General features: G+C 42.1%; 1 protein-coding gene across 2 annotated transcripts in view; it reads right to left on the bottom strand.

Moving 5' to 3' along the window:
• LOC140065819 (3-beta-hydroxysteroid sulfotransferase-like) overlaps positions 1-3,779 on the bottom strand; it is a 132,860-nt gene extending 129,081 nt beyond the window's left edge. Inside the window, exon 1 of one of the 2 annotated variants that reach the window (XM_072113377.1) lies at positions 3,706-3,779. In XM_072113377.1, coding sequence (XP_071969478.1) covers positions 3,706-3,716 — 11 coding nt within the window. In that variant the 5' untranslated portion in view covers positions 3,717-3,779. Of the gene's footprint in view, positions 1-3,568; positions 3,680-3,705 lie in introns of those variants that run through there. The other variant, XM_072113379.1, reaches the window with a different exon arrangement.
• Positions 3,780-23,746: the final 19,967 nt, after the last annotated feature.

Below are 23,746 nucleotides of genomic sequence, written 5' to 3'. Positions count from 1 at the left end.
ACATGAGACACCATTTTGGAAAGTGCACCCTTTGGAGAATTCAGCAAGGTGTAATATGTGTATTTTCCCCTACAGGTGTTTGCTTCAATTAGGCCCCTAAAAGGAAAAAGGTGAACATTTTCCCCAAAAAGTCACTTTTACGGCTAATTTTTGTATCCCATAAGGCATTAAAGATGAAACAACCCCAAAAAATGTGTACTAGCATTTCTCCCGAGTATAAAATTGCCCCACACATGCAAATAAAATGTTGTATGGGTACGCAGTGAAGCTCAGAAGGGAAAGAGGGGCGTTGGCCTTTTAGAAGCCAAATTTGACAGACATCCTTTACATATGTCAGGATGCATTTAGAGAGCCGTAGTGGTACCAAAACAGAGCGGAACCCCAACAAGTATCACCATTTTGGAAAGCACACCCCTTAGAGAATTTAGCAAGGTGTAATATGTGTATTTGTCCGTAAAGGTGTTTGATTTAATTAGGACTTAAATAGATAAAAGGTAAACATTTTCTTATAAAGGTCATTTTACTCCTAATTTTATATAGCCACAAGGGATAAAAAAATGTAATAACCCCCCAAAATGTGTAAACCTATTTCTCTCGAGTGTAGAAGTACCCCACATGTGTATATAAAATGTTGTATGGGCGCACAGTAAAAGGAAAGGGGAATGTTTGCCTTTTAGAAGCCAAATTTGACAGAAATGTTTGACATGCATTTGGAGAACCCTAGTGGTATAAAACAGATAAGAATCCGAAAAGTGACCCTAATCTTTGAACACACACCCCTTAGAGAATTTTGCAATGTGTAATATATGTATTTGCCCCTACAGGTGAATGATCCAATTAGGCCCGAATCATTAAAAAGGTGAAAATTTTCCTATAAATGTCACTTTACCCCTAATTTATGTAAGCCACAAGGGATAATATATTAAATACCCCAAAAAAGGTGTAAAACTATTTCTCCCGAGTGTAGAAGTACCCCACATGTGCATATAAAATGCTCTATGGGCGCACAGTAGAGGAAAAGAGGGATGTTTGTCTTTTAGAGGCCAAATTTGTAAGAAATCCTTCACATGTGTCAGGATACATTTGGAGAGCCGTAGTGGTACCAAAACAGAGGAAAACCCGAAACGTGACCCTAATTGTTGAATGTACACCCCTTGGGGAATATAGCAAGGTGTAATATGTGGTGTAGTGTAATACACGTGGTGAAATGAGCATTTTGAACATATAGGTGGTTTCCAAATATGATGTGCAATGGAGTCCAAGATGGAAATTTCAATTATTTCTGGAAAGTTCAGTGCCCATTATGTGGCGCCCCTTATGAAATAATGGAGGGGTATAGGGAGCAACGGGACATAACAGTTGTTACAATTATTCATTTTACCGAAATTAATTCACAATAGGTTAGGCGTGAATTGTGAATGTCTAGTGTATAAGGAGGTAGAATATACCAGGGGACCAACTAAACTTTTGTCACTCTGGAGTTGTCGCAGGTCTCTTAGTAGTATGTAGTGTCCATCCTAACTCCTCTTTTGGAACAGACTCTTTATTGAGTCCTACCATTAGAAGCAGCAGAATTCACCGGGAAAATGCTGTCCTGGCAAAATACAGGAACATCTAAACCAGAGGTACTGGGGCTCCGTCCTTCTTGTCCCAATATTAGTTTCCTAATATCTTCCTCTTGAAAACGGAGAAATGATACGGCAGGACATGTGCACGGCCAGCGCTTTTGTACCATATCTTCGTTTTAGTAGGGAAATTATCACCAAGTGTTACTCTTATTCACCCTAGCGATGCCCATTGTGACGAATATTGCTGCTTTTGGCTGGACCAAATCGACCAGCAAATAGCGGCAAACATGGACAGAGGGGGGCAACAAAACCCCTCTGGACCGCAGGAACAGCCGCCACCCTGCCCCGATCACCGTGTCTACAGACATAGTGACTGGTATTACTGACGTCATAAGTAAATTCGCTTCTATTGGCTCGTCTGAATTGATGAGCCAGTAGCAGCGATAATAAACTGGGGGTATGTGGGGGGGACGTAACCCTTCTGGTCCATGGGACAGGATTTATGGCTGTGAGGAACAGCCGCCGTCTTACCCCGATCAGTGAACAGCCGCCGTCTTACCCTGTTGGAAAGTCACTACCCGCCGCACTGTTCTATAACAACGCTCGTTGGGAATAGGCTATACAATCTTTATTTATTTTTTAAGCAATTTAGACAAATAAGGGCTTATTTTTTGCGAGACGAGATGCACTGTAAAAAAAACTTAATTTTAGTGGGTTTTTAGCTTATTGAAGAAATTTTATTAACTTTTTACGTGTGGAGGAAAATAAAATCATTAATTCTTGTTTTGGATTTTTAGCATTTTTTTTGGGGGGGGTGTTCACTGTAGCATAACAATAATATATTATCCTTATTCTACGGATCACTACGATTACGGTGATACCTCATTTATATAGTTTTATTTATATTTGTCCAATTTTATTGAAGGAAAACTAGAATAGAAAAAATTGCATTTGTTATAGTATTGCCATTTTTATAGTGGCATAATTATAGTATTTTTTGGTTTATGGAGCTGGTTGTAAGCTTATTTTTTGCGTGACAAGTTGCTCTTTTTATTGGTATCATTTTGGTGCTTGTAACTTTTTCGGATCACTTTTTAGAACATTTTTTGTAAAGCAATTTGATTAAAAGTTTTAATTTTTGGCAAGTTTTTTTTTTTTTTTTTTACCACGTTCACCGAGCGGTTCCAATTATGATTAGGATTTATTGTACAGATTGTTACGGACGCGACGATACCAAATAAGTGGGGATTTTTCGTGATTTAGTGTTTTTTATACTTTATTACTTGTGTAAAGGGAAATGTGGTGTTTGGGGGGACTTTCACTTTCTTTTATTATTTATTTTTATTGTAAAAAACCTTTATTTATTTTTCCTTTTTTTACAGTTAATGACATCTAAGCTTGAACAAGTGATCTTCTGATCTCTTGTTCAAGCTTTTTTACAGGTTACACAGTGCAATACAGATGTATTGCACTGTGTAATGTACGACACTGAGCATGCTGCGCAGCCCCCGGCACGCGGCGGACCCCCCCCGGTAAGCGACGCGGGGGGGTCCGATTCAGCTTTAGATAACTAGGAGCCGGCGCCAGAAGCTTGACGTAATAGTACTGCATTTTGCGGGAACGCACCTCCCGCGATGCAGTACTATTACGTCAAATGTCGGGAAGGGGTTAATTTAAAATACCAGTCTTAGACCTATTTGTGTCAGTGTTATTGCACAGATTTAAAAGTATTTGTGTCAGTGTTAACTTACACTATCACTCTTAGACCTATTTGCATTATACAGCATTACATTGTACTGTGCCTGTTATTATTTAACCTATTTATTTATCCTCATACTTTACAGCATGTTTTTTTTTTAAATGAAGACAGAAGAAATTTAAGGAGCTGTCACCAGAATGCTATATTTCAGTGGGGACAGGTACCCATAGACACCAGAAAGTGGATAGTAGACATGGTCTTATCATACCTTAGTGGTCTATATTTCATAGGTAAAGTTTACCTGGTAGGTCCTTCTGAAGTCCTGAGGGAAGCAGCATTTAAAAAGTAACGTGAGCTTCCTAATTAGCATTTTCCTGCCATCACCCCCAGCTTGTCAGTATTTAAGACTCCCCACTCCCACATCCTCCCTCTTCATACCTTCCCCTCATGATGTCCGTTGACTCAGAGCATAAGCAAACCTTCTATCCCTGTCATGCGCAGCGAGCGGCGAGGTGCAGCACTGTGCAGGCGTCTTGTGTGTAACTAGGCAGAGAATAGATACACAAACTGTGTAGTTGCACTGCATAGGGACGGGATGCCTGAGGTGCAGTGACCCACCTCGTCACTCACTCCACATGAGCCTTAAACAATCTGAGCACCTCCATTATGATCAGGCACCTGCAAAGTAAAGAGGATTTGCAGTGGATGACACCAAAAGAGCCTGCAGACATCTGAGGCTCCCTTTGCTGCTTCAGTTGGCTATGTCTGTACCACCTCCTCCCAATGAACCAGGCCCCCTGTCTCCCCAAAGGTAGGATGTAACACCACCACCAACAGCACCACCATCACCAAGCCTGTCCACACTATGTGTTCAGTATTGAATCCATCAAATCATGGAGAGAAATAGGAAGTTTGGGCCATCTTGCTCCCAAGCTTTGCCCTCTGCAGGGCAAACAGGGGGGAGAAAAGCTGGCAACAGATTAAACATCCCCAACAGTGATCCTAGCCAGAAAGCTAAAGGTAAAACAATGCTTTCTGGTATAGTAAGGACCTGCAAAAGTAGGATTGTTAGAAGTGCATCCCTAGCAATGGAGAAGTTTAGAAGATGTAAAGACGATCTAAACTGTCCTAAGCCAACCATGAAAGGTATTACATGTTTTTTCTCTTAGGGTGGCTTAGGTCATATAGCTAATTGTAAATTGGCAAATAGTGAAAGGCAGAAGAAACACTGCTTTGTGAAATGTTTTAAATGTGGCAGCTTTGGTCATATTGCTAGACATTGCCCGAGTGCAAGTAGCTGTAAGATGTCTAGAAATGTCACCATAGAAAATTCATCAGTGTGGCACAAAGAAAGTGCCCCACCATGTCCTGCTGATTCAAAGTGACCAATTAAAACTGGGTAGGACAATCACAAGTAGGCCCTAAATTATATTCTGTGGTCCTGTCTATGTGGTGTCTGCTTGTTGTTTTTGGCTTTATGTGTAACCTGTATGTGTAATGTTTGTTTTCTTTTCATAGATCCATTTATGTAAACAGCACAATATAGGCACATTGTATGCTTAGGGATTCAGGGGGATGTAGGCCTCAGACAATTTAAAGACCAATAGAAATTATGTTAAAGTAAAACTGCAACAACTCTGGTATAGTACAACGGAATGATCTGCAGACTAGTAAAACTGGAAAGCTTATATAGAGCAGCCAGGGCCGCATCTGCCATGAGTCAGCAGAATGCGGATCCCGTTAATGCCTGAATCGCCCGCCAGCTAAATAAATCACGCCTGTCTCTTTAAGACACAGGGGCGATTTATATGCGGAGAGACGCTGCTGCTGGCGTCGCTCCGTTCTATACAGCGACACAGGTGGCGGATGATGACGTCATGCCGCCTTTGTCACTATGCGGAGCTGCGGGTTTCAGAAGATGAGTATATGTTTTATTATTTTTCATGTACTTTCATTAATTAAATTTGGCTAATAAGTGGGTGGGGAGGTGTTGTTTTATACTGGGAAGCGTGGGGGGGGTACTGTATATATTATGTGGGGCTAAAAAACATTTTATACTGGGAGGGTGGGTGCTGTAAATATTATATGGGGCCAGAATCGTTTATGCTTGGGCAAGGGGTGCTGTATATATTATGTGCTGTATATATTATATGGGGCCAGAATTGTTTATACTGGGACTGGGGGGAGCTGTATATATTAAATGGGGCAATAATCGTATACTGGGGGGGGGTTCTGTAATTATTATATGGGGGCAGAATTGTTTATACTGGGGCGGGGAGGTGCTGTATATATTATATGGGGCCAGAATCATTTATTACGGAATCCCTGAAGATTTTAGACAGGAGTACAGCAATTACGGAACTGAGTTCTTTAAGAACTCTGGGGAGTAACCCATTTGGTCCAGGAGCCTTGTACACATTGATTTTATTGAGCTTAGATTGGATCATGTCTACATTCAGCCAGTCTAGTATATTACAAGATGACAGACGTCAGAAGTTCTCTTTTCCACTGTATAAACGGAGCTAAAAAAAAAGCCATTTAGTATCTCCGCCATCTCTTGGTCTCCAGTCTCCGATGGGTCTCCAATGCCCCATTTCAGAATAAAGGGGTTCAACCTGCTGTTACCCACTTTTTCGAATTAATATACTTAAAACATTTCTTGGGATTTGTTTTGCTATCTTTGGCCACCTGTCTTTCATTTAGTATTTTGATGCTGATTTTATTTCCTTCTTACAGATTTTGGTGTTTTGTCAGTATTGAAAGCCTCAGGTGACCCGTCAGATTTATATTTTTTGAATGCCCTCTTTTTATCATTAATTGCCCTTTTAAGTGTAGCTGTAAGCCACGCGGGGTGTATTAAACTGTATAATAAATCTAAATCAATATTGAACCCGCTTGGTGAACGACAAAAAAAAAACCAAAAAACTTCCCATAATATACAATTTTTCATCAAACACCATCACAAAAAATGTTCTAAAAAGTAATCAAAATGTTATGCACTTTAATATGATACAACTGACAACTCTTTTCGCAAAAAATAATCCCTCAACTAGACCTGACAACAGAAAAGTACAAAAGTTATGTCCCTGAAAAGTTGTCGATAGTAAAAACAATGCAATTTTCTCCAATATTGGTTTTGCTCAGGAAAATTGAGGAAAAATAAGAAAAACTCACCTTTCTGGCGGCCTACGCAGATCTTCTCTGCGATGTCACATGATCTGACATCAGCCGCTGCAGTGATTTGTTGTGCTGCACAATGAGGGGGGGGGGGGGCGGATATATACACTGGGGCAGGGCCTGTCAGGCTATATACACTGGGGCAGGGCCTGTCAGGCTATATACAGTGGGACAGGGTCTGGCAGGCTACAGACACTGGGGCAGGGGTTGGCAGGCTATATACACTGGGGAAGGGCTGGTAGGCTATATACTGGAGAGACTGTGACCAATCCATTTCACACCCTTGGCTTATACTCAAGTCAATAGGTTTTCCCAGTTTTTTTGTGGTAAGATTAGGGGCCTCGGCTTTTACTCGACTATATAAGGTATATACAAATATACGTATATAAATTAGGTTTTACCGTAATCATAGTAAATCAGAGAATAAAGATAAAATATTACTTTTATGTTACGGTTAGCGGAGGGGGGGGGGGCAGCAAGTGCTAGAAATCCAAGATAAAAATTGATGATTTTGTTTGTGTCCCCCTTGAAATAGTTAATAAAATCTCATGAATAAGCTATAGACCCCCAAAATGAATTATCTATGCATTGTATCTCACTTTGCAAATAATAAGCCCTCATATGTTCGCATTAACAAAAAAAACAATTTATATCCTGTACAATGTGACAATACAAATCTGCTGTGAATGGCGCAGCTTCCATTCTATATTCGGCCTGAACCTGTATAGAAGTTTACGACCACATATGGGGTATCAGTACACTCGGAAGAAATTGGGCATCAAACTTTGCAGAACATTTCATCATTTTATTCATTATAAACCGTCAGTTTTGGCCTAAATGAATGTATTTTCCAAAACAATTCAAAAGTTTCTAAATCGCAGGTCCATTTTGTTTTAACCCATGTGAAACACTTAAAGGGTTAATAGGGTTAATAGACTTAATAGATGTTGTTTTAGCCACGTTGAGGGGTAAAGTTTCTATAGTGGGGAAATTTATGGGGTTTTATTATTATTTAGGCCTCCCAGTCACTTGAAAGCCGAGTTGTCCCTCAAAATGTGCATTTTGGTGTTTTTCATGAAAATGAGAAAAATCCCACCTAAAAGTTCTGCAAGTCAGAACATCCTAGAAAAATGAGAGGATGCATAAAATATCATCTCAACATAAAGCAGACATTCCAGAAATGAAAGTTATCAAGCTTTTTGAGTTTTTTTTTAGAACAAAACACAAAACTTATCACTGAAATTTTACAACTAGCATGAAGTACAATGTGTCACGGTTGGAGACGTAACGCACGGAGCCCTCCACCTCCTGGACAGTCACTACCCCCATTTGATGCTGTGATACTTGGATGTGCACTCGCCGCTATGTGACCTTTAATGTGTACCAGGGATTTGACTGGCCTACCTATTAGGCCTTATCATTCACTCTTAGATGTAGACTTTTTGTGTCTTTCCTTGGTAATGTTCACCATATTTTACAGTGGCTTGATGTTATTCCGTTTTAGGATATAGGCATTCTCTCTTCCATTTGACTATGGGGTAGTGTAAGTCATATTTGACATTTAACAGGAGGTGTTCTGCTGTTTAATTTACCTGGATGAAACAACATGTGTTTTGTGGGTACTTTTTAAACTATTTTAACTGTTTTTATATTCTTTTGTTTTGTAGAAGCTCAATAAAGTAATTTGTATTTATTGTTGAGCTACTGTTTTTGTACTGTCTTGGTTATGATCCCTGTTCCCAAGGGTTTCCCGGACACTTACATTTTAGACAAATTGTTAGAAAACACAAGGTCCAACAATGTGTCACCTCTTGTGGGATCTTCTACAAGCTGCACCATAAAATTATCCTGCAGAAAGTTGATAAAATGTCTCCCCTTTACAGATGAAGAAGAGCCCTGACCCCAAATTAAATTTGGAAAGTTAAAGTCTCCCTTTATCACTACTGTCCCTTCCTGTGCAGCCCGCTCCATCTGTTTATATAGGTGACCCTCGATTTCCTTAGAGATGTTAGGGGGTCTATAAATTACACCAAAAATAATTTTCTCAAAGCTCTCTTGGCTTTGAATCTCAACCCACAAAGTTTCAGCCTCCTCACACTCTTCTGAGACCACTGTCTCATTCACAATCACTTTTAAGTCTCTTCTGACATACAGACATACACCACCTCCCCTCCTATTTGCCCTGTCTTTCTGAAAGAGTATTAAACCTTGAATATTAACACCCCAATCATGTTCTGCATTGAGCTTTGTCTCTGCTACACCAACAAATCCCTCTTCTCTACACCAGGATCTGAGCCCTGAGCTCCTGCTGTCTTCTCTGTGTAGCGCATGGCACAGGTATAATTCCAGAGAATACTACCTTGGAGGTCCTCTCCTTAAGCTTTGAACCTAATTATTTAAAACTATTCTACAGGCTCCTCCAACTACCATCTATTCTGTCATTGGTAACAACAGACCTCCCCTACAGAATCCAATTATAGCTGCAGGGCCCCCTACAAGAAGTCGTGTTAAAAAAAGTAATAAATTCAATACTCACCTGTCATCTCACTCAGCAACCACATCTTCTGCTCCTGCTGTGGCCATGCAGCGTTTTGACACCGGAGAGAAGGGATGTAAGGCGGAGGGCCCCGGCTCAGAGAATATTCAGGCATAGCCCTTTGCCCTGAGTTGAAAGGTCAGGCGCAATGACATCATCCATTCACGCCCTGACTGCCGACGCAGACATGTAACACAATTGTGCCTGAGTCCTGACTGTGCCGGAACACACTCAGCTTACCTGAGTATCTTGTGATCAGCCACTAGCGGAAACAGTATTCACCAATGCCCGTTCACTGTTAACTCAGGGCAGAGTCCTGATTAGGCCTTTGCCTGAGCGAACAAAATGTTATCGTTACATGACAGGTAAGTGTTGGGGCCCACTAGCCCAAGGGTCCCTGGACAAATGCTCAGTTTGGTCCTGGCAGAGCGATTAGATCACATGAACCTCAATCTGCGGCCATTTTATGGTCAGGAATGTTGGGGTGATGAAGTAAAAGACAGGAAGCTGTACATATAAATCTGAATGAGGAAAAAAACTGCACTATAGTGCCGATTCCATGCAACAAGAGGCTGGAGGTGAGCTGGATCAGTTACTTTTCTTTAGTTTTGTAAGATGACCTTGCAAACCCAGAACAAAGACCAAAGGCTCATTATGATACAAATCAAGGAAAATAGCTGTTGCTTTTGATAGGTCAAACAAAGTCGCCTTCTTGAGATTGTGATACCTTTTAATGGCTAACTGAAATAAAAGCTGTTACAAGCTAGAGTCCCATCATCGGTCATGGTATAAACTGGTTTTAAGTGTTTTGTCTTGAAATAAAGGCAGCCTACAAGACATTTTGTGCACAAAATCAGGTAGACCACATTAGAAGTGGAACATGAGAATGTGGCCTGCGATGTCATATTTCTCCTGTGTGTTGGGGATCTGTATCCTATCTGTGGTAAAAATCAAAGAGCAAGTCTTGCAATTCTTGACTTTACAGGAGAATGTACCTCTTTGTATGTTTGTTGTTAGGGAGCTCCTAATCACAATATTCCTCAGATTTGGGGGTCGCCTGCCTGTAGCACAGCAATAGAGGGTCTGAGAACTTTGTATTTAGACGGTCATCTTTGTGAAGTATGTGGTGGAGTTTTCTTGAGGTTGTTCTTAGTATTTCCAAATGTGGATTATAAGTCACAACCAGTGGTACATCATTGTTATTTACCCTTTCTTTGTAGTGGAGAAGATGGCTCCTCAGTTTCCTGGTGGCTCTGCTGATTAAATTGTCAATCAGCATATACACTCACCGGCCACTTTATTAGGTACACCATGCTAGTAACGGGTTGGACCCCCTTTTGCCTTCAGAACTGCCTCAATTCTTCGTGGCATAGATTCAACAAGGTGCTGGAAGCATTCCTCAGAGATTTTCGTCCATATTGACATGATGGCATCACACAGTTGCCGCAGATTTGTCGGCTGCACATCCATGATGCGAATCTCCCGTTCCACCACATCCCAAAGATGCTCTATTGGATTGAGATCTGGTGACTGTGGAGGCCATTTGAGTACAGTGAACTCATTGTCATGTTCAAGAAACCAGTCTGAGATGATTCCAGCTTTATGACATGGTGCATTATCCTGCTGAAAGTAGCCATCAGATGTTGGGTACATTGTGGTCATAAAGGGATGGACATGGTCAGCAACAATACTCAGGTAGGCTGTGGCGTTGCAACGATGCTCAATTGGTACCAAGGGGCCCAAAGAGTGCCAAGAAAATATTCCCCACAACATGACACCACCACCACCAGCCTGAACCGTTGATACAAGGCAGGATGGATCCATGCTTTCATGTTGTTGACGCCAAATTCTGACCCTACCATCCGAATGTAACAGCAGAAATCGAGACTCATCAGACCAGGCAACGTTTTTCCAATCTTCTACTGTCCAATTTCGATGAGCTTGTGCAAATTGTAGCCTCAGTTTCCTGTTCTTAGCTGAAAGGAGTGGCACCCGGTGTGGTCTTCTGCTGCTGTAGCCCATCTGCTTTAAAGTTCGACGTACTGTGCGTTCAGAGATGCTCTTTTGCCTACCTTGGTTGTAACGGGTGGCGATTTGAGTCACTGTTGCCTTTCTATCAGCTCGAACCAGTCTGCCCATTCTCCTCTGACCTCTTGCATCAACAAGGCATTTCCGCCGACAGAACTGCCGCTCACTGGATGTTTTTTCTTTTTCGGACCATTCTCTGTAAACCCTAGAGATGGTTGTGCGTGAAAATCCCAGTAGATCAGCAGTTTCTGAAATACTCAGACCAGCCCTTCTGGCACCAACAACCATGCCACGTTCAAAGGCACTCAAATCACATTTCTTCCCCATACTGATGCTCGGTTTGAACTGCAGGAGATTATCTTGACCATGTCTACATGCCTAAATGCACTGAGTTGCCGCCATGTGATTGGCTGATTAGAAATTAAGTGTTAACGAGCAGTTGGACAGGTGTACCTAATAAAGTGGCCGCTGAGTGTATATATATATATATATATATATATATATATATATATATATATATATATATATTTGATGGCCTGGCTGTAGATGATGGATATTTTTATACAGTATGTTTAGGGTGAAAGCTGTCCCATCTCTGAAAACCAATCAATTAGATTTTGAAATAGGGATGTCTGGATACAGTTATTTTGGATTTTTATGGTTGTTTCCAAGAAGTTTATTTCACTGTATGAAAAGTTTAATGTCAGATTTATTGTAGGATGGAATTTGCTGAAATTGTCATAAAATGTAAATAGCTGTTGTTCTGAACCTATCCAGATGATCAAAATAAACCGGTAGTAGGCCATTGGTTTGATGTGGCAGGATTCCAGGAAGTCATGTTTTATAGTTTTGTCATGAAGAGGTTATTGTGGTGCCATCTTTGTTCCAATGGCAGTTACAATCCTTTGTAGGTAGATTATCTTACCAAAGCAGAAATAATTGTGTTTCAGGATTCATTTGGTCAACTAGAATATTGGGTCTGAGGCAACCCAGTGAGCCTTGAGATGAATTTAATACATCTTTAGTCCATCTTTATGTGGGATTTTAGAATATAGAGATTCCACATCCAGGGTAGCCAGGATACTGCCCTTGGCGAGAAGACCTATGGAAGATAATTTTTTCAGTAGGTCTGTGGTGTCCTGGAGGTGGCTGGTGGTATTTCTCACTAGTGGTTTAAGGATACCCTCTACCCATCCTGAAATTCTTTCAGTGAGGATTGCCACTCCTGAGCTGGGTTTCCTGGTTAAAGAATTTTGGGAAGCATATATAGAATGTTCCTATTTTGGGATTCTCAAGTACAGAAGGTTTGCAAAATCTGTAGACAACCCTCTAATGACTTTCCTCAATTCTCCTTTGAATTTTTGAGTTGGTTCCTTACTCAATTTTGTGTAGTATTGATGTATTTATAAGGACTACAATGCCACCCTTATCTGCAGGTTTCATTGTAATTTCATGTTTTTTTTTAGGGATTTGATGGCCCTTCTTTTCTGCACACTTATGTTAGAAGTTTCTCTGTCTTGCTTCTCTTGTATTGAGGTTTGTACAACCTAAAAAGAGTCAATGTCATGGTTTAAGGTGTTGTTGCGGCCAGGTGAGGGGGTCCAATCAGATTTCTTTTTGTTTTTTAGCTTTTTGTTTGGCTGTTTGAATTCTTTCAGTCTTTTTCTCCTGAAATATTTCTCCACTACAGAGCTAAGTTTTATCTACAGGTTTGGTAGGACAGAATGTGCGTGCTCTAGATAGTACATCCAGTTCAAATTTTGTGGGTTTGTAAGATGACAAATTAATCACACAGTTGGCTTTACCCCTGTCCTTGTTATAGTTCTGTTTCCCACTGTCTAGATAGGGCGGTGATTGATTTATGATGGGTAATACAGTATCTATTTTAAGAAATGGTCAGAAGTCCGAGTCATTGATCAAATAATGGCATATTTGATACCTAACACTTACACTTGACTCTGTGTCTGTCTCTGTCTGAGACAGACGAAACCGGAGTCTGAGACAGACGACACCTCTTGCCTAGCAAACGTGCTCAAATGACATGTGAGAATGATATCTGTCAATCTTCAAACCTAACAGCTCCGTGTCAGAGACTTACAATGCTTATAACTCTGCATATACTTCCTGCCTAGCAAACCTGCTCAAATGATGTGTGAGAACGATATCTGACAATCTTCACACCTCATATCTCAGACTCAGAGGCTTGTGTAAAGAATACATTGGGGCACATGTATCATAGTCTTTCAGGTGCCAGTTTTTCAAGTTTGCTGAAGCTGGCCTACTTAATCATTGTAATGTATCTTAAGTTTTTTCCCTTTGTGATACATATGATGAGTTGCCTGTTTAACAAATAATAATAATAATAATAATAATAATTCTTTACTTATTCAGTACACACAGATTACGCAGCACTGCACAAAGCATGAGAAATTGGTCCTCTCACTTTGAGACTTTTTGTGGTGTGGGACTTTTTAGTTCCAAATAGTAGTTTACCAAAATTAAGTCTGTGTCTCTGTTTTGTGACTTATTAGGTGCAAGAATGTGATAATTCCAAGCCCAAAAATTCAATGCAATGTATGAGTTATTTTACAGGTAGGTTTATCTTTGAGGTCTGTGGGATATGGACTGTATGGTGATAAGATTTCACTAATTTACCCTGGAAAATATTTCTAGCATTATGGTTATACATGATGCAGGATGTCCCTGTGCTGTTGTGCTGCCCGTCTCTGCCACGTCTCTGTTAGTATACATAGACTGGCGCTGCCCTGTTGGTCTGTCAGTATATACAGGCTGGCACTGCTCTGTTGGCCTATGATAGTATCATAGTATATAAGGCTGGAAGGAGACACAAGTCCATCAAGGCCAACCTTTAAGAATTAAATAAATGTTTTATCCCCATAACCCGTGATATTTTTTCTCTCCAGAAAGTCATCCAGGCCTCTCTTGAACATGTACATAGAGTCCGCCATAACAACCTCCTGAGGCAGAGAGTTCCACAGTCTCACTGCTCTTACAGTAAAGAACCTTTGTCTATGGTGATGGTAAAATCGCCTCTCCTCTAGGCGTAGAGGATGCCCCCTTGTCCTGGTCACAGGCCGAGGTATAAAAAGATCTTTGGAGAGATCCTTGTACTGTCCGTTCAGGTATTTGTACATTGTAATGAGGTCTCCCCTCAGTCGACTTTTTTCTAAACTGAATAATCCCAAATTTTTTAATCTGTCAGTGTATTCTAATCCCCCCATTCCCCTAATAATCCTGGTTGCTCTCCTCTGCACCCATTCCAGCTCTACTATATCCTTTTTATACACTGGTGCCCAAAACTGTACACAATATTCCATGTGTGGTCTGACCAGGGATTTGTATAAGGGCAAAACTATGTCTTTATCATGAGAATCTATTCCTCTCTTGATACATCCCATTATTTTATTTGCTTTAGCAGCAGCCGCCTGGCTCTGGTCGCTAAAATTAAGTTTACCATCCACCAATACCCCCAAGTCCTTTTCAGCTTCAGTTTTACTAAGTAATTGACCGTTTAGAACATAATTATACTTTTTGTTTCCATGGCCCAAGTGCATAACTTTACATTTATCTACATTAAACCTCATCAACCATTTCTCTGCTTATCATCAACCATTTCTCTGTTTATATGTTAGTATAAACAGGCTGGCACTGCCCTGTTGGTCTCAGTTAGTATATACAGGTGGTCCCCTACTTAAGAACACTCGACTTAGATACGACCCCTAGTTACAAACGGACCCAGGCTCGGACTGGCCCGATGGAGTACCGGTGAATCCTCCGGTGGGCCCCCCGATACCTCTGCTACAGCAGGGGCCTCCATCCCCATCGGAGGCCCCTGCCAGTGACAGCATTGGTATTGGCCCAATGCTGGTAGTAGTACTGTGCCCATATATACAGAATAGGAGTAGTGGTACTGTGCCCATATTTACAGGATAGGATTAGTAGTACTGTGCTGTGTCCATATATACAGGATAGGATTAGTAGTACTGTGCTGTGTCCATATATAAAGGATAGGAGTAGTAGTACTATGGTGTGTCCATATATACAGGAAAGGAGTAGTAGTACTGTGCTGTGCCCATATATACAGGATAGGAGTAGTAGTACTGTACTGTTCCCATATATACAGAATAGGAGTAGTAGTACTCTGATGTGTGCATATTTACAGGATGGGATTAGTAGTACTGTACTGTGCCCATATATGCATAATAGGAGTAGTAGTACTCTGATGTGTGCATATTTACAGGATGGGATTAGTAGTACTGTACTGTGCCCATATATACATTATATGAGTAGTACTGTGCTGTGCCCATATATACAGGATAGGAGTAGTAGTACTATGCTGTGCCCATACATACAGGATAGGAGTAGTAGTACTGTGTCCATATTTACAGGATAGGAGTAGTAGTACTGTGCCCATATATACAGGATAGGAGTAGTAGTACTGTGCCCTAATATATACAGGATAGGAGTAGTAGTACTGTCTCTATATACAGGATATATAGATATACAAGGAGTAGTACTGTGCTGAGCCCATACATACAGGATAGGAGTAGTAGTACTGTGCTGTGCCCATATATACAGGATAGGAGTAGAAATCCTGTGCTGTGCGTATATATATATAGGCTAGGAGTAGTAGTACTGTGCTGTTCCTATATACACAGGATAGAAGTGGTAGTGTACCGTACCGATATACACTCACCGGCCACTTTATTAGGTACACCATGCTGGTAACGGGTTGGACCCCCTTTTGCCTTCAGAACTGCCTCAATTCTTCGTGGCATAGATTCAACAAGGTGCTGGAAGCATTCCTCAGAGATTTTCGTCCATATTGACATGATGGCATCACACAGTTGCCGCAGATTTGTCGGCTGCACATCCATGATGCGAATCTCCCGTTCCACCACATCCCAAAGATGCTCTATTGGATTGAGATCTGGTGACTGTGGAGGCCATTTGAGTACAGTGAACTCATTGTCATGTTCAAGAAACCAGTCTGAGATGATTCCAGCTTTATGACATGGCGCATTATCCTGCTGAAAGTAGCCATCAGATGTTGGGTACATTGTGGTCATAAAGGGATGGACATGATCAGCAACAATACTCAGGTAGGCTGTGGCGTTGCAACGATGCTCAATTGGTACCAAGTGGCCCAAAGAGTGCCAAGAAAATATTCCCCACACCAGGGGTCCCCAAACTTTTTACATAGAGGGCCGTTCACGGTCCCTCTCAGACCGTTGAAGGGCCGGACTAAAGTTAAAAAATAAAAAAAAAATAAGAAATTCCTCTGTACACTGCACAAATCCTATACTGCTCCTTCATCATTAATTATTTCCTATGCTTCCCCCCACCACTTATTATTTCCTATGCTGCCCCTCTATCATTAATTATTTCCCATACTGCCCCTCCATCATTAATTATTTTCTGTACTGCACCTCCATCATTATTTCCTATATTGCTTCTCCATCATTGTTTCCCATACTGCCCCTCCATCATTAATTATTTCCCATACTGCTCCTCCATCATTAATTATTTCCTATACTGCCCCTCCATCATTAATTATTTCCCATACTGCCCCTCCATTATTAATTATTTCCCATACTGCTCCTCCATCATTAATTATTTCCCATACTGCCCCTCCATCAATTATTTCTCATACTGCCCCTCCATCATTAATTATTCCCTATACTGCCCCTCCATCATTAATTATTCCCTATACTGCCCCTCCATCATTAATTATTCCCTATACTGCCCCTCCATCATTAATTATTCCCTATACTGCCCCTCCATCATTAATTATTCCCTATACTGCCCCTCCATCATTAATTATTCCCTATACTGCTCCTCTATTATTAATTATTCCCTATACTGCCCCTCCATCAATTATTTCTCATACTGCCCCTCCATCATTAATTATTCCCTATACTGCCCCTCCATCATTAATTATTCCCTATACTGCCCCTCCATCATTAATTATTCCCTATACCGCCCCTCCATCATTAATTATTCCCTATACTGCTCCTCTATTATTAATTATTCCCTATACTGCTCCTCTATTATTAATTATTCCCTATACTGCCCCTCCATCAATTATTTCTCATACTGCCCCTCCATCATTAATTATTCCCTATACTGCCCCTCCATCAATTATTTCTCATACTGCTCCTCTATTATTAATTATTCCCTATACTGCCCCTCCATCAATTATTTCTCATACTGCCCCTCCATCATTAATTATTCCCTATACTGCCCCTCCATCAATTATTTCTCATACTGCTCCTCTATTATTAATTATTCCCTATACTGCCCCTCCATCAATTATTTCTCATACTGCCCCTCCATCATTAATTATTCCCTATACTGCCCCTCCATCATTAATTATTCCCTATACTGCCCCTCCATCATTAATTATTCCCTATACTGCCCCTCCATCATTAATTATTCCCTATACTGCCCCTCCATCATTAATTATTCCCTATACTGCTCCTCTATTATTAATTATTCCCTATACTGCTCCTCTATTATTAATTATTCCCTATACTGCTCCTCCATTATTAATTATTCCCTATACTGCCCTATACTATATTTAAGACCCCCATAATTAATTATTTTTTTTATATCCGGGCCCCTAGGCCGCCAAATTATATTTGCTGCTGGTTAAAAAAAAAAAATCCTATACTCACCTCTGGCAGCGGCACCCGAGTCTTCTATCTTCGGGCTGCTGTCGGTCGGGAAGGGGTGCGCGGCCGCGTGATGACGTCATCACGCGGCCGCACACTCAGGTTCACGGAGCGATGTGCGCCGGGGTCGTCTTCCGGCCACATCGCTCCACCTGTAATAATAGTGCTCGAGCGGCCGTATCGGCCGCGTTGAGCACTATTCAGGGGCGGGCAGGAGCTTCCTGTCCGGACGGACGGAGGCTCCTGCCTGACTGCCGCGACTTGCCGGGGGCCTCAGCAGGAGCCGCTGGCGCTCCAAGGGGCCCGCGGGCCGTAGTTTGGGGACCACTGCCCCACACCATGACACCACCACCACCAGCCTGAACCGTTGATACAAGGCAGGATGGATCCACGCTTTCATGTTGTTGATGCCAAATTCTGACCCTACCATCCGAATGTCGCAGCAGAAATCGAGACTCATCAGACCAGGCAACGTTTTTCCAATCTTCTACTGTCCAATTTCGATGAGCTTGTGCAAATTGTAGCCTCAGTTTCCTGTTCTTAGCTGAAAGGAGTGGCACCCGGTGTGGTCTTCTGCTTCTGTAGCCCATCTGCCTCAAAGTTCGACGTACTGTGCGTTCAGAGATGCTCTTCTGCCTACCTTGGTTGTAACGGGTGGCGATTTGAGTCACTGTTGCCTTTCTATCAGCTCAAACCAGTCTGCCCATTCTCCTCTGACCTCTGGCATCAACAAGGCATTTCCGCCCACAGAACTGCCGCTCACTGGATGTTTTTTCTTTTTCGGACCATTCTCTGTAAACCCTAGAGATGGTTGTGCGTGAAAATCCCAGTAGATCAGCAGTTTCTGAAATACTCAGACCAGCCCTTCTGGCACCAACAACCATGCCACGTTCAAAGGCACTCAAATCACATTTCTTCCCCATACCGATGCTCGGTTTGAACTGCAGGAGATTGTCTTGACCATGTATACATGCCTAAATGCACTGAGTTGCCGCCATGTGATTGGCTGATTAGAAATTAAGTGTTAACGAGCAGTTGGACAGGTGAACCTAATAAAGTGGCCGGTGAGTGTATATACAGGATAGGAGTAGTAGTACTGTACTGGTCTCATATATAGAAGTATAACAATTATTAGGACTTTTTATATAAAATATTTTATAACAGTGAAACGCAATAGAAGCAGAATAACTAGGGAGAGCATTATATAAAACATAATTAATAAGCAGGAGCACTGTAAGACTGTATAGATGAAATTATTAATTGGAAATTATATATTATGTCATTATTTATGGGAGTGATGTCCAATTTAATTTATTAGGTGTACAGTATTATTTACTCAAGGGCTATAGTGTGTATTGTAATATACTGAGGAGTCGCAATGTAATATTTGATTTATGGAGAGGGGGTAGTATGGTTTTGTTATGGGGGTATATTTGATATTTGTGGTGGGCACAGTGTGGTCAGTTGTGTTGTTATGGGTATATATTATTAGGAGCACAGTTTGGGACTTTGTTATCCAGATGACTTTATATTCTAGTGACTGTGATACTTTTAGTTGCGCAGTGTAGAGATATACCATATGTAGCTGAAGATATCTGAAGATAAGTAAAACAGGGAAAAGTTGTCCTGCAGTACAGTACCCAAAGGAGAAGATGTGTGACATGTGAGGTACTGAATCCCACTTCTTAGTCTAATAACTGTAATTACTGACTAACCAGACTACCGTATTTTTTGCCCTATAGGGCGCACCGGACTATAAGGCGCATTAGTCCGATGCGCCTTATATATGTAATAATTACATATATGAGGCGCATCGGACTATAAGGCGCGGGGTCCGGGGGCGTGGCGGAGACCCGACGTGACGCGGCGACCGGACGCGACGCGACGCTGAGACGCGACGGGGAACGCGGGGAAGGTGAGCGGGGAAGGTGAGGGGGAGGTGGAGGACGGCAGCGGACCATACTTACATAGGTCCCCGCTACCGGAGACAGCAGATCTCCCGCTGGAGATCTGCTGTTTCCGGTAGCGGGGACCTATGTAAGTATGGTCCGCTGCCCTGTGCCCAGCGCCATACATAGGGCGCACCGGACTATAAGGCGCACTTTGGATTTCCACGGAAATCCAATGCTTTTAAGTGCGCCTTATAGTCCGGAAAATACGGTATTTGTTAAATGTCAGGGCCTAGTCTTCTTTATGTTGTGCAGCGAGAATACGGAGGAGATGAAGGGTTATTGTTAGTTATTCTTATTGGTAAGTTAGTGCTGAGCACTGACACTTGCATCCCTAATATTAATGCCCTGGCATAAAATCATCAATGCAGCCACTGTGAACTCCTGTGAAATATGGAATATTTCCAGGTAGCAGTATGGTGGGCCCCCAGAATAAATTTTTCTGGTGGGTCCCAGGCATCCCAGTCCGACCCTGAATGGACTTTGGATACTGGTAATTTATTGTACTTTAGTCCTAGGCTACAATGATCAGCTGTAACAGTTATCACATGTGTCTGTAATGAAGCTTTACTGTTAATATTGATTCTTATGACAATCCAACATTTTAAAAATCCAATTGTCACAGAGACCAAAAAAGTTCTGGCTGGGATTACAATGATAAAATATACAGTTCCGACTTGCATACAAATTCAACTTGAGAACAAACCTACAGACCCTATCTTGTATGTAACCCGGGAACTGCCTGTATAGGATGGAGCTGCCCTGTTGGTCTCCGTTAGTATATACAGGATGGTGCTGCCCTGTTGGTCTCTGTATACAAATAGAAAGTGGCATTGACAGAATGCGCAGCAGCTGATTTTCAGAGATAAACCCACATACCAGTATGTCAGCGTTTGGCAAGGGGTGTATGGAGAGTGTTCACGGGTCAAGTCCCCTCCATACATAGTTACTTTGTTAGTGAAAAGATGAGGGAAGGGAAAAGTTGTGTGTAAACTTTTATTAATTCTTATTAAATAGTTTTATATTTTTTTTGTTGAAATATATCCAAAAAACTAGTATGGCTTCACTAGTATCATAGTATCATTGTATATAAGGCTGGAAAAACATGCTAGTCCATCAAGTCCAACCTTTAAGAATTAAATGTTTTATCCCCATAACCCGTGATATTTTTTCTCTCCAGAAAGGTATCCAGGCCTTTCTTGAACATGTACATAGAGTATCACCATACTTTATGATAGCCAGAGAGGCTGTCAGTTGCCACCAGGGAACAACTACAGTATACAGGAGTGGATCCCCTAATTCTTCCTGTTACTTCTCCTGTAAAAATATATAATGTCCCCCTTAAATTATTTTGATAATTTGGGAGAAAGACTTATCACTGTATATGCAGTAGCGATATGCTGCTGCACAAACTGCTCTCACTTGGTAGTAAATATAATCTAGTGTCACTATTGTATATGCACATAAACACCTTGACAAGCAGTATAATAATTTACTTGTGCAGCAACGTAGTTTCAATATATCGTTCAACATCGCTGCCTCAGAGACACAGTAAGGCCCCTTCCACACTAGCGAGTGTGATGCGATGAACTCGCATCACACTCGCAACGCAAGCTGCCGGGAACGCACGGCCCGAACGCTGCACCGCGGGAGTGAACTCAGCATGTCAGTTCACTCCCGCGGTGCAGCGTTCGGGCCGTGCCTTCCCGGCAGCTTGCGTTGCGAGTGTGATGCGAGTTCATCGCATCACACTCGCTAGTGTGGAAGGGGCCTAAGGCACTGCTGTTATGTGTATACAATAGCGCCGTTGCTCCCCCTGCACTACACACTGCCACTCAGTCTGAATATGTGCTAAGAAGAGTATAGAGATGCCGTGCTCCCAGCTGCAGGCTCACAGCTTGTAACGAGCAGGTGGTCACGGCAGTCTCTGCACCTAATGCTGTGGCATGGTATAGAGCAGTTCACACTATGTGGATGAATTTACATGCGCTGTATTGCAGAACTTTTGTCATTAATTGATCGGCGTCCTGCTGCGTGCTGGCATACGGTTGTAATGGCTGATAGGGCAGGAGTAGAGTGATGTGCGGTGAGCGATCTTCAGTGATATGAAGTAATGTGAATAAAAACTGCCTCTCAATTACTAGTCCCTAAACTCTGGCTATCACAACAAACATACATGTCCTAACACATGTTTCACCGGGTCACCCTGGCTTCTTCTAGGGGCAGGGGCGGCCGGGCTCGGCTGCTTCTTATGTTGTAAACTCTGAATGACAGCTTAGCTAGCCAATCAGCATTACCGTTGATTCAGTACTGGGAAACAATGTATCAAGAGTATCTCAATTGTTTATAAATCCTTGTAACAGTTATTTACTGTCATTAATGATTGCAGGGGAAGTAACGGTGCTGTTGTATATACATAACAGCAGTGCCTTACTGTGTCTCTGAGGCAGCGATTTTGAACTATATAGTGAAACCATGTTGCTGCACAAGAAAACATTTTTACTGCTTGCTTACCACGTATTCAGATTGGCAATGTGTAGTTGCCGAGGAAGTAACGGCGCTATTGTATACACATAAGAGAAGTGCCCTATTGTGTCTCTGAGGCTGTGCATATACAATAGCAGCACCTGATTGTATTTACTACCAAGTGAGAGCAGTTTGTGCTGTGGCATATCGCTACTGCATATACAGTGATAATACTCTGTCTCCCAAATTATAAAAATATTTTAGGGGGACGTTATATATTTTTACAGGAGAAGTAACAGGAAGAATAGTATAGTTGTCCTGGGCTGGCACCTGACAGCCTCTCTGGCTATCATAAAGTATGGTGATACTAGTGAAGCCATACTAGTTTTTTGGATATATTTCAACAAATAAATATGAAACTATTTTATAAGAATTAATAAAAGTTTACACACAACTTACTCACAACTTTTCCCTTCCCTCATCTTTTGATTGTCCCTAACAAAGTAAGTAGATCTTACAGATGGTGCACATCATGAGTGTTTATTATAATGTGTGAACTTGACCCTTTGTTCATTTCCCCTACATACATAACAGCATATTGCAGGAAACACTACTGTTAACACCCACAATGCTGGTTCCGATCACAGCTGTTAAGCCTTTACATGCAACAGCAAAGCACCACAATCTTGACTGTGATCGTTGCATGAAGTCATCGGAGAGGGATGTTCCAATGCCATGACAGCCTGGGGTTTTTACAAGACTGTAGACCAGAGGTAGGGAACCTATGGCTCGGGAGCCAGATATGGCTCTTTTGTTGGCTGCATCTGGCTCTCAGGCAGATCTTTAATAAATAGTGATGGCCGCTGTGTGTCTCTTAGGCTGATCACTGGACACAGGCAGCGATGTTACCGCTGCCTACGTCCTTTGCGTAACCCAGGTGCCATCGCTGCCCTAATGGGGAGCTGGCTGCAGGGAGTGCTGGGAAGTGAATATTCTTTTTTTTTTTTTTTTTGCTGTGGCTACCTATCTACTGGGAGGCATCTGGTGGGTGTCAGGATTTGGAGTAGTTAGCCCCTGGACCACCGCGGATGATGATATAAGCAGACACCTTGGACTGGAATCAAAGTGGCACCCGGTCTTCAGCAGAGCACGCTGCAAAGCAGGATGGTCTTGCTACAGCGTGGTACAATCAGGTCATTCCACAGGTGCAACTTGTCCATGGTGGCAGCCAAGGTCGAGATACAGGATCTCTAGGCAGCCTCGTGGTCACAAACAGGCAGACAGTCAAGGCAGGTGGCAATGATGTAAGGTCACAACGGGAGGTCAATAATTGGGAAGAAAACACTGTAGAAAGCTTCCACATAGGCATGAAGCACTAAGATCTAGCAGTGAATGCTGGGAGCTGCCGTCTTTATAGGAACCTGGGAAGTGGGTAGCGCCAATCAGTGGCGAGCTGGCCCTTTAAATCTGTGGGTACCGGCGCGCTGGCCAGCCGGGACGGAAACAGGAACGTGGAGAAGTGAGTGAGCTCGGAAAGGAGAGGGGCCACGGAGAGGGGTGCGTGTGTCCCTTCGATCCGAGAAGTAGATTGCAGGGGGACCCTTGACACTGAGACTACCAATCTACTG

The sequence above is a fragment of the Engystomops pustulosus genome, chromosome 6 (assembly GCF_040894005.1).
Source record: "Engystomops pustulosus chromosome 6, aEngPut4.maternal, whole genome shotgun sequence".
NCBI lineage: Eukaryota > Metazoa > Chordata > Amphibia > Anura > Leptodactylidae > Engystomops > Engystomops pustulosus.
The sequence above is the reverse complement of the archived record's forward strand: the minus strand, read 5'-3'. Positions and strand labels throughout refer to the sequence as shown.